This window comes from Schistocerca serialis, chromosome 4, assembly GCF_023864345.2.
Source record: "Schistocerca serialis cubense isolate TAMUIC-IGC-003099 chromosome 4, iqSchSeri2.2, whole genome shotgun sequence".
Lineage (NCBI taxonomy): Eukaryota > Metazoa > Arthropoda > Insecta > Orthoptera > Acrididae > Schistocerca > Schistocerca serialis.
The window spans coordinates 419,608,302-419,621,129 of record NC_064641.1 but is presented as its reverse complement, the minus strand read 5'-3'; the positions used below and the strand labels follow the sequence as shown (position 1 = coordinate 419,621,129).

General features: G+C 37.4%; 1 protein-coding gene across 1 annotated transcript in view; it reads left to right on the top strand.

Moving 5' to 3' along the window:
- The window catches only part of LOC126475004 (WW domain-binding protein 2), a 133,386-nt gene that overhangs the window by 80,496 nt on the left and 40,062 nt on the right, over positions 1-12,828 (top strand). The window contains exons 4-6 of the mRNA XM_050102543.1: positions 2,488-2,640; positions 4,719-4,838; positions 11,122-11,207. Coding sequence (XP_049958500.1) covers positions 2,488-2,640; positions 4,719-4,838; positions 11,122-11,207 — 359 coding nt within the window. The remainder of the gene's footprint in view (positions 1-2,487; positions 2,641-4,718; positions 4,839-11,121; positions 11,208-12,828) is intronic.

The following is a 12,828-nucleotide window of genomic DNA, read 5'->3' as shown; positions in this document are numbered from 1 at the left end:
CTACGAATGGAGTAGGAAGTTCGCAAATGGTGTGACCTCAGCGGAAGGTGCTACTTGTCCAGGTCAGGCACATTGAGTTGTGACTCCACAGAACGTTGTGGCGGTCGAAGCCATAGTGAAGGAAAACTGCCGAGTGACACTGAATGACATTACAGCATGTTTACAGATTAGTCATGGGTCAGCACTCCGCATTGTGCATGATGTGCTCCAGTTTCACAAAGTGTCTGCAAGATGGGTGCCATGGCAGCTGACTCCTGAAATGAGAGAATGACTTGTTGATGCTTATGAAGAACTTCTTCAATGCTTTGAATGAAAAGGTGATGGCTTCCTTGCAAGAATCGTTACTGGGGACGAAACCTGGGTTCACTTCCACCAATCGGAAACGAAGAGAGCGAGCAAGGAATGGCGCCATTCCTCATCACCAAAACCAAAGAAATTTCAAACAGAACCATCAGCAGGGAAGGTTATGCTGAAACTCTTTTGGGACGAAAAATGGGTCATTTTGGAGCATTACATGCCTAGAAGGACCACTGTCACCAGTGCATCACACACAGATGTCCTAAAAAATCATCTGTGGCCTGCAATCAAATCAAAGTGACATGGATTGCTGTCAGCAGGTGTCCTTTTGCAACATGACTATGCAAGGCCCCACACTGCCCATACAACAGTTGCAACAATCACAGACCTGAATTTTGAGTGTGTTCCTCATCCACCATATGCACCAGACCTTGCCCCAAGTGATTTTCATGTGTTTGGACAACTCAAAAGACGCAATGAGAGGAAAGAAGTTCCGTTCTGATGAAGAGGTACGCCACGCAGTGCATGAGTGGTTGAGCGGACTACCAAAAGAATTTTTTTCTAAAGGGATTTATGCACGTTGTAAGTGCTGGAGGACTTGCATTGAGCATGGGGGAGATTATGTTGAAAAGTGATACAGCTTTGTACCACTTCTGCACGATAAATAATATTTAAAAAAATATTTAAGGTTTTCATTTGACTCACCCTTGTAATAATAATAATAATAATAATAATAATAATAATGATAATAATAGCTAGGATTCTGAGGCAGGTTGCTGTTTGTTCTCATTCTAACCTCCATTAACAGGTGAGTTTCTCAGAACAGTTTTCTCAGTTCGGTACCTATAGATTCACCATCATCATAGTCGTCATTCTGATTCCTCTGTTTTATACTTTTACAGTTATGACATTAAATTAATAGGAAAAGTACAGATATAATTGTGTTCACTACAGTACAATGTATACTCTAGAATATATTTCCATTAGGAGGTCCAATAAATTTGGACATAATTAAGTTATGTTTCCTAATTTCTACATCACCTAATTTGAATAGCTTGTATCTGAATAAGTTCCATGTTATTGTGGTTGTTCTTTGGTTACTAGATTGAATTAAGTGTGTTTCTTTTCAGAGATTATAATTCCAAACCAATTATATGTGGTTTCTTTCCAGGTATAAAAAAAAATTAGTGTACATTCAAGAAAATTCTACTCTTCTTTGGACATTGGCTCATTATCTCATTGTTTTGTCGTCCACATGTTTGTGTTTCTTTCTTTACACCAACAGACACAAATCAATTTTAGTATTGTATATGATTTCCAAAACTCTAGTCTTGAATAAGTCAGTCTTACGCAGGTTTTCCATCGTAAAGGAAATCCTAGCCGGCCTTTACATTATATAGACAAATTACTTTGCATAATATGTGTGATTTGCTGAGCAGTTAGAGCCATTAGAGCATGTGGATGTGGTTAAAACACAAATGTTCTGAGAAGGAGGATGCAAATTAATTTTTTTTTCTAAAAGTAATATTATTTTGCAGGAATAGTAATGAATTAAGATAATTAGTAGCAAATATAACACACACGAAAAAGTTGTACTTCAGCAGGGCTGAGTATCCAGAAGTATGACTAATATTTTGTTTTATATTTTAAAAAATTGATGTGTATATTTATGTATAGAACATTTTTTCATGCGAAGTTGAACGAATTGTACCAAGTTATATTGTGATTTTCTACTTAAATGTTTTTGTGTTTATGCAACAATATTACGAAAAGGATAGTTGCTACTTGCCATATAGCAGAATGCTGAGTCACAGATAGGCACAACAAATAGCCTGTCACAAAATTAGCGTTCGGCCCATAAGACATTTGTTAAAAATAGCGCGCACACACACACACACACACACACACACACACACACACACACACACAGCCTCAGCTTCTGTGGCTTCAGCTGCCACAGACTGGGGTTGTGTGTGTGTGTGTGTGTGTGTGTGTGTGCGCATTGTCTGTTTTTGACAAAGGCCGCCTTGGCTGAAAGCTTATTTTGTGACCGTATTTTTTTATGCCTATCTGCGACTTGATGTCTCCGCTATGTCATGAGTAGCAACTATCCTTTTCATAATATTTTTACATTCCAATTGGGATTTTCCATTGTTTGAGTGTTTACTTAAACATTCCTTTTATTAACAGCATCTCGCAATGGACCGCCACCAGATTCACCACCACCCTATTCAGCACCTATGGGGCCATGGTATGCTGCTCCTCCACCTGCCTACACACCACCTCCCACTGGTTACTATGGTTGGGTACCTCCAACAAATGTGTTTCCTGATGCACCACCTGGTATGTAAAGTGTCTAAAAATGTGTTACTCAGTATTTTTTTTTTCCAAGGTATTTTATTTTTAAGATAAAGACAAAATTTGACATCTAGAACATAGTTGTTTTCCAGACAACTGAAAAAAATAGTTTCTTAGTTAAAACCAGGTACTTTTAAACCCAATTAGAAGGCTTCTCTCTTATGTCCTGCAAGAATACTTCCTGTCCAGGTAGTTCAAAAAATTGCGCTTGAAAAATCACTGAAACGGGTGACAGTGTATGAGACTATTCTCGCAGTCAGGCTTGTTACCTTTTTCAGCCTGCTACATTTCGTCTTGCAGGTTTTCTCAACTCATTCTACAAGGTGGGCCTGAAAAGTTTAGTGAAAGGTCTCAGAAAATAAATGAAACAAGAGTTGCAAACAAAACACAATTTTTGTGTTCAAAGTAATCACCATTAGCCACAATACACTTACGACACCAGTTGTAAAGCTGTTGGAAACGTTTCTTGAAGACTCATTCGAAGCACTGTGGTTAGGCATTGTTAATTATCCGCTACATCTGTGAATGTCAACAATAGTGCTCACACTGTCTTTGCTTATCTTCAACTCTTCTGCTCTCATTTTCAAAGACAGCCAGTGATTATCCGCAAGCTTCCGTCACAGTCATTCAGAATTGTTTGGGATTGTGTGTTGACCCGAACACAGCCCATCCTTGACACTGTCCTGTCCATCTCTGTTGTATGTAAACCATTCAAACACACACTTCTTACTCACTGATTCAGCACCATACACTTTCACTGACATTCCATGAGTCTCCATCACAATTTTCTCTAATTCGGTGTAAAGCTTCATGTTAACACATTGCTCCATTTTGCAGTGTATAGATGAGGCATTAAACAGTTGGGGTACACATTACAAGTTTTAAATACTTCATTAACTATTTCTGTACAAAATTTCTGAATATCTGAATTTAGGGTTCTGTTAGCTGCATGGCGAGCAGCAATGTGTGTTATGAAGCTACATGATAAGAAGTAACATACTGTAATAGGTCTCAGTATTTACAGATTAGGTAAATATTTTTTTAGAAGAATATTATTGTAATCAAGAAAATATTAATATGATAATAGCAGATAAATAACAACTGTGTAGTATAACTAAGGAGGCAGTGGCTTAAGTAGCAGCTTTTTTCTAATTTACTCAATCAAATTTCAATTATCCTTGCACTATGTTTTCAAAATGACACTCTACTAATATAGGGGGCAGTCAAATGTAAATGAGACGAATGGAAAAAAGTAAGAAACTGTTTATTATTTCAAAAGTAATTGCAATAACTGTTAGTACATTTATCCCGCTGTGAAAAAGATTGTCAATATCTTCATCAAAAAATATTTGCAGTTGATTATGAAACCATGATTGTACCCAAGAGTGCATCTCTTCATCCAGAGCAAAGCAATGAACATTAATGTATTTCTTCATGGCTCCAAAAATAAGGATATCACATGGAGAGGGATTGGGACTGTGTGGAGAATGTGTAAAGACTTCACAGCAAAGCATCAGCAGCATAGTCGAAATGGCAGGCATGCCTGCTGCGGGAGTCATGATCTTTTTCTTTCACTGCAAACTAAAGTACACCATCAAGTCCAAACACCCAGGAATGTTGATGGACTGTATTATTCTGTTGCAGCATAATGCCAACACACACACTGCTGAGATTGTTTAGGCTATGCTGCAGAAGTTTTGTTCGGAAGCCCTTACACATCCTCCATATGGTCGTGCTATCTCTCTGTGCGATTTCCATATTTATGGAGCTCTGAAGAAAGACATTTGTGGCCATTGATTTGCTTCGGATGAAGAGATGCATGCCTGGGTGCAGTCGTGATTCTGTTGGCAGCATCAAACATTTTTCCCTGAAGGCATTGACTATCTTTTTTCCATCTGTCTCATTTTTGTCTGACTGTTGCTTAAAACATAATGCCTATTTCTCACATCTCTTGAAAAATGTTACACACTGTGAATTGTTTCTACTGCAGTAAATTTTGACCTTATTCTGTCCTTCCAACTAAAAAAAAAAGTCAGTGTGATTGTTACCTTTTTTCATTCCAGCAAACTCAGTATTCATGACAGACATGCCACCCCCATATCCTGGTATTACTGGTTATGCTGGGTATGCTACAGCTCCTCCATCTGAAGCAACTGGTTTCACTCAGCCGCGTTCTGCTGCTGGTAAGTTTACTTAGTTAATAAGTTACTGGCATGTGATATCTCACTGTGTGTGCTGTAATCTGAAAGAACACTCCATTATCTCAATGAATGGCGCACTGGCCATGAAAACCAGATCTTGTGTTAAAATCTGTTTCCTTTGAATTTTTCAGACATAGAACATTCATCTTGGTACATTGAGCTGAAATGTAATGTTTTCATTTACAGTTTCTGTATGGCTTTTCTGTGTGGTTTTTGAATCGGTACCGGCCACAAATACTATTTTGTTCTCCAAATTCAAAATTTTGCAAGTGTAAACCTTCATCTTATTTTGGCAAACTGCCATTACCATTTTTTGTGTTATAAAGTGTATATTTATTTATACATCAATAGACAATAAATATTTTATGGCTGCTCTTCAGCGGTGCCTTAGAACTCATCACTGCCTCGTGTTCCACCTATCCTTGTAATTCACTTGTGATCCTGCTTGTCTTGACTCTGCAACGTTTTATCTTGTACTTTGGTGTAATCTGTTCATTTAGCAAGTCGTTACCAATACTCATAGTCTGTTCCTATTTCTTTGGTATATTGATATTCTCGCACCAGTCACTTTATTGATAGGTGGGGTTTTTCAGTCAGTGGATTCTTTCCTTAATATCACTATATTGCTAAAGCTTACTATGCGTTGTGTGTAATGAGCATTGTAGCTTCTCTGTGTGGTTCATTTTATTTCTAAACCATGTGCCAGATTTGTAATTAATAATACTGCGTTATACTATTTTCTGCATGTTATATTTTACTAAATGTCTTCTCAAGTTCCTCCGCTTGTTCTTCCATAACAATTTTGATTCTCCCTGTCCAGTTAGAAATGGCAGTTCATGTATTTTCTACTGTGCATTACATCTCCTCTTTAATTTCCGTAGATTATTAACATGTAACTGGTAAATAATACTTCCTATGTTTTGAGGCACTTTGTTATAGTTGTAAATTGTTTTACAGTTGTTAATGTAGCAGAATCTATTATTTTACAGTTTTTAATGTAGCATAAACCCCTCCCCAGTTAACCATGGACCTTGCCGTGATGGGGTGGATTGAGCACTTAGCAATACAGATGATAGGGTGATACATGCAACCACAGTGGTGGAGTAGATGTGGAAAGGTGTTCTTGAAGAGGGATAACAGCCTTTCCAGTAGCTGCAGGGGCAACATTCTGTACAATTGGTTGATTTGGTCTTGTAACTTTAGCCAACATGGCCTTGCTTGCTGGGACTGCAGCCGACTGAAAACAAGGGAAAACTAAAGCAGTTACTTTTTTTGAAGGCATGCACCTCTTCTTTATGGTTAAATTATACCGTCTTTGGTAAAATAGGCCCCCATTCAGATTTCCAGGCAGAGACTACTAAGGAGGACATTGTCATCAGGAAAAACAAAACTGGATTCTACAGGATGTAGTGCAGCATGTGTTAGATTCCGTAATTGGATAGGAAGGTTAGAGAATTAAAAAGGAGAAGTGAATAGGTTGAAGTTATATTGGGAATTAGTGAAGTACAGTGGCAGGAATAACAGGATTTCTGACAAGGTAATTACAGGGTTATATAAAAAAAATCAAACATGGTTAATGCAGCAGTAGGTCTAATAATGAATAACGAAATAGAAAAGCAGGTAAGGCACTTCAAACATTACAGTGAATGCTTTTCATGGCCAAGAGAGAATGAAGCCAATACCCACCACAGCGGTAAAAGTTTGTATGCCAACTAGCTCTGTAGACTATGAAGAGATTGAAAAAGTATATTATAAGATAAAATAAATTATTTGGATAGTTAAGTAGATGAAAATTTGTCATGGATGACTGGAATTAGATAGTAGGAAAAGAAAGAGAAGCAAAAACAATAGGAGAATATTGACTGGGGGAAAGGAATGAAAGGACAACACATCTGGTAATATTTTGCACAAAGCAAATTTATTCTGCAAGTAACTGAACTGCCTCTTCTGAACCGTCTCTTAAATTCTTCCAGAATTTCTTCTTTAGCTCTCTTCTTTTTGATAATTATTAAGATCTGTAAAGGATTGCAGGATAATTGTACATAGCCTAATTGAGATTATCTTACTCTTCATTTGTATTTACTGGTCAAAATGCGTTAGGTGATTAGCTTGTTAATCATGAGATATTACAATTTGAAGTCAGAAGTCTGTGAGCTACACATGCTATTATTAGACTAGTAAACATTAACAAGTGTTGTTATAAGCAACATGTTGTTTTCAATAGAATTCTACATATTCACTCTTGGACACAGACCGACTGACATGAAACAATATCTCGGTTTCTGATTGTCATTGAAGATTGTGTAATGCGTTATGGAAGATGACTGACTGAAAATTACATGAGGATACATTGTGCACACATCGATGAAGAGTTACTGCCTGGAACTTCATGCACAATGCCTCGTCGTAGATGTGCATATTACAGAAATTACAGAATTGTTAAATACAAGGGCATAAAATTTTTGATATGTACATAAAAGAAAAAGTGAAAGCTAAAATGATGCAATAGGCAGTGAAGGAAATTTGTTTAACCAAAAGCTGTATAGTTAGAAAATGACAAAATAATAGGTATCAGTTCTATTTTATTAGAGAAAAATTTTAACATGCCAAGGGATTCCCAAAGTTTGCCAAGAATTTTGTAGACAGTGAAAATTTTCTGTTAAGAATAAATAACATTACAAAATTGTAACACTGGATTGTGGAAAGAATTACATCTTAAAATTAGAACATTCTGGAACACACACATTCTGAATATGAATAAGTCCTGAAGTATTTAATTTTCAGAGAAATTAAAGTTTTTGCTAGAAAGAGGAGAGTGAAGGCTTTCAAGTAAGCTATGTTAATTATAAAACAAAAAACTTTTAGCAGGATTGAATTAAGACATGCATGGTTTACAGGTATTGTAAAGAATGAATATTTTTTAAATAAAATATCCATATGAAACAAATGCACAGTTGCCATTGCAGTTCGTAAATTATACTCCGAATAATGTTTTGTTAAATACTGCATGGATAAGAATTCAATCAATGTATGTAACTTGGTATAAGCACTACTAATGAAATCAGAAAAAAAGTTGATCGTGTACAGCTGCAAACAGCCACAACTTGGTTTTAGGTTACTTAAATAAAAAAGGAATCACTTCGGGTTTTGAATTGGTGCAATTCATCATCAGACGGCTTTGATCAAAACACACTTTACATTGTTGCAGAGCTAAGCTGCTATGATATGTCCACTGCACCTGTAAACCAATATAAGATGTGTTTCAACAAAAACATGCAAGGTGTCTGATGGTGAATTGTCTCAGTTTGAATCTGACAATGGTATATTTTCAATAAAGTAATATAAAAAAGTTTGTGAGTGACCAGCAATAACTTCAGTCAGGTCTTTGATAAAACTGAATAGAAAAAAAAAAGAAAAAAAAATATTGTTGGCATCAGTGGTGGTATAAGAACAAATAGGATAATCCCACCTTGCTCTGTTACATATCACTTCTACATCTACATGATTACTCTGCAATTCACAATTAAGTGGCTGGTAGAGGGTTCATCGAATAGCCTTTAAGCTACTTCTCTACCATTCCACACTCTAACAGTGCATGGAAAAACACACACGTAGATCTTCCCATTAAAGCTATGATTTCTCTTATTTTATTATGATGACCGTATGTTGGTGGCACTAACAAAATATTTTCACACTCTGAGGAGAAAGTTTGCGAATGAAATTTCATGAGAAGATCCAGCTGCAGCGAAAAATGCCTTTGTTTTAATGACTGCCACCCCAGTTCATGTATCATATCTGTGGCACTCACCCATATTTTGTGATAATACAAAATGAGCTGCCTTTCTTTGAACTTTTTCAATGTCCTCCATCAATCCTATCTGATAGGATCTCACACTGCACATCAGTTGTCCAAAAGATGCCAGACAAGTGTAGTGAAGCAGTCTCTTTAGTAAACCCATTACATCTTCTGAATGTTCTGCCAGTAAATCACGGTATTTGGTTTGCTTTCCCCACAACATTATCTACGTGATCGTTCCAATTTAAGTTATTCATAATTGTAAACCCTAAGTATGTAGTTGAGTTATAACCTTTAGGTTTGTGAGATTTATCATGTAACTGAAATGTAGTGGATTCTTTTTAGTGCCTGTGTGGGTGTCCTCACACTTTTCATGATGTAGAGTCAATTGCCACATTTTACACTATATAGATGTCTTGTCTAAATTGTTTTGCAATTCATTTTGATCATCTGATGGCATTACATGGTTCTAAATGACGGCATCATTTGCAAACATTCTAAGAGGACCGTTGAGATTGTCTCCTAAATTATGTAGATTAGATACAACAGAGGGCCTATAACAGTTCCCTGGGGAATGCCAGATATTACTTCTGTTTTACTTTGACTTTCTGCAGATTTTTATGAACTGTGACCTTTCTGTCAGGAAATCATGAATTCAGTCACACAACTGAGACGACATTCCATAGGCACGCAATTTAATCAGAAGTTGCTTGTGGGAAACGGTGTCAAAAGCCTTGTGGAAATCTAAAAGTATGGAATCAGTTTGGATATCCCATGTCCACAGCTGTTTCTACTTCATGAGAATAAAGAGCTTGTTGGTGTTTCACAAGAATATTTTCTGAATCTGTGCTGACTGTGGGACAAGAGATTACTTTTCTCGAGGTTATTCATAATGTTTGCACTCAGTATACGTTCAAAGACCCTGCTGCAAACTAATGTAAATGGTGTGGGTCTATAAGTCAGCAGACTACTTCTATTTCCTTTCTCAGGTATTGGTGTGACTTGGGGACCTATCCAGTCTCTGAGTATGGATCTTTCTATGAATGTACAGTTGTATATGGTTTTTTAAGTATGGAGCTGTTGTATCTGCATACTCTGAAAGGAACCTGACTGGTATACAATCTGGAACAGAAGCCTTGCCTCCTTTCTTAAATGTTCTATGCTGCTTCGCTACACCTAGAATATCTACTCCAAAGTTAGTCATGTAAACAGTCATTCTTGAATCAAATTCTGGAAGATTTACTTCATTGTCTTTCATAGAGGAATTTTGCAAAACCGTGTTTAGTAACTCCGCTTTTAGTGGTGCTGTCATCAGTAATGTCACCATTTTTATTGCACAATGAAGATATTGATTGCTGATAGCAGAGTATTTGAAACCAGATTTTAAACTGTGAGACATTTCCAGGGCAGGGACAGATGTAAGCTCTGACCATAATTTTATGGTTATGAACTGTAGATTAAAACTGAAGAAATTGGAAAAAAGATAGGAAATTAAGGAGATGGGGTTTGGATAAGTTGAAAGAACCAGAGAATTGATAATTTCAATGGGAGCCTTAGGCAACATTTGACTGAAACGGGGGAAGGGAATACAATAGGATATGAATGGTGGGTGGCTTTGAGAGATGAAATAGTGAAGGCGGAAGAGAATCAAATAGGTAAAAAGACAAGGGCCAACAGTAATTCTTAGACATTATAGGAAATACTGAATGTAATTTATAAAAGGAGAAAATATAAAAACACAGCAAATTAAGCAGGCGAAAAGGAATATAGCTGTTGAAAATACAAGGTTGGAAGAAGGTGCAAAATGACTAAGTTGGAATGAGTAGAGGACAGATGCAAGGCTGTAAAAACATGTACAAAAAGGGGAAAGTTGGAACTTGAGGGTAATATTATAGAAAGGGAAGTGGTGGTGGTGGTGGTGGTGGTGGTGGTGGTGGTGGTGGTGAAGTACTGCTGGAAGCAAAGTTGTGAGGGATGGGTCATGAGTTGTTTGGATAGCTCAGGTAGTAGAGAACTTACCTGCAAAGGGCAAAGGTCCCAGGTATGAGTCCGTATCTAGCAAACAGTTTTAATCTGCTAAAAAGTTTCAGATCGCTGTACATTCCACAGCTGAGGTGAAAATTAATTCTGGATATATTGTTTGGTCAAAATTGCTTAAGAGTTCACTCCAAATTTTACTTTCATCTGTTTGTACCAGTCCTCAAATTATGCTTATCTAATCATAAAAATTATTTCTAGATAAACTAATTGGGTTATCAGTATCTGAAATTGGGAAATTACCTTGTGAAAAATGAAACTGTGAGGTAATTGTAGAACTTTGTAGTAGCACCTGCTGTGATTTTTGTGATTTATTTTTGAAGTGTGTTTTAGATGATTGTTGTGGCTGTTTTTAACACAGTTATGACATGTGCATGTTTTTATTTCACTTGGGATTTAAAGAAATGTTTACTTAATACTGTACGGTTCCAGATGCCAAAGCAGCAGAAGCAGCTCAGAGTGCCTATTATGATCCAAATCGACCACAGTGTGCGTACGTGCCACCTCCTGCGTATTATGTAAGTATGATAAATGGATACAGAATAGCAATTTATATACATGTAACATCATTTAGAGTGGCTTTTTGTTGTGTATTAAAAACTGGGCTTCAGTATCACTTCTTTAGAGCCTAGAATAGTTCGAATGTAGCACAGGGACGAAGAGATTTTGAAAGGTCTAAAGAGTACAGAGTAAAACTTTTTGTGTGGTCATTGCCTATTGCAAGAGCATTTGCTATTGATAACTTAGGAGGTCAACCTCTGTGCAAAACATATGTCTATGATTGGTCCACCCCTCAGTAAGTTGGAATGTGAATTTATTTGCCAGTTTTTGCCATTTTCAGGATTCTGCTTTATCTTTTGGTGTAGTTTGCACATGTCAGCTTCAGCTGTAGATGTTAAGTACCAGAGTTTTGAAAATTCTACCATAGCATCCCCACAAAAAGAAAAGAAAAGTGTAGCACCCAGAAGACATGGTCAGATATCACTGAACTTTGTACCCACCATAGTCATTAGAGTTGGAATTCTCTGTGACAAGTGGGTGCCCACAAGAGTGCATTAGTACTGTTCATGTTTAATGTTGTTACCAGGCCTGATAAGGTGTATGAGGGGCATAAACAGTGTCAGATGTCGAATCATCGCTGTGAAGGACACAGAGATAGCACGTACTCACATGAGAGAGTATCATTAGTACCTGGCAGAGTTGATTATTGTAAAGGTTCCGATTGACCACGTCTAACTATGACAAGGGATGCTCGTCATATTGTAGAGCAAGCACATCATAAGCCCTTCACATTATGTCTGCCATCCAAGAACAACAGTCTGTGTCATACTGTGCCATTGGCCAGAGATGAGCAGCCTGCTGGACTAGGGAATTACTGTTCCATGTCATTAACCGAGTAACATAAATAGCTGTGTTTGTAGTGATGTCGTGACCAGGAAGTATGGAATGTTAAACGACGAACATTGTTCTCTATTATCCCAGATGACCATTGTCGGTGAGTATCGTGGTGACCTAGGAAGAAATCGAGTACTTCCAATGTTTTGGAGACAGTGGTTTTACTCCTGGTATTGTGGTATGAGGAGTCATTGGGTATAACTTCAGGGTGTGACTGCTAGTGATTAAGGAAACTGATGGCACAATGGTACAGCAAGAACATAATACTTCTGTGGCCAGCAAGATCTGTAGATCTGTCCCCGGTTGAGCATGTGCAGTATCAGCTCAGACATCAACTATATGCCAGTGTCAGTATCCAGTATATCAAGAACCAGGTGCAACTGTTGTGAGCAAGCTTGTCTCAAGAGAATACAATGTTTTTATGATACCCTTCCTTGTGGAATCAGTTCATGTGTCCATGCCAGAGGGGATGCAGTGTCATACTGATAAGTGGGTTTATACTGTTGAGTTTTTTGTAAGTTTGACTCTATTTTTTCCATCAACAACACAGAGATGGAGCGTGCACTCGGACTCGGACAGAAATTGGCTGTGTCATCTTCAAAGAACCACCCTGGTGTTCATAGTAAGCAATATATAGATATCATGGGAAACCCAAATCTGGATGGCCAGAATGGGTTTTGCTCTGTCTTACTCCAGAATGAGAATCCACTGTCTTGCTACAGCATTCCATCACTAAGTTTATGG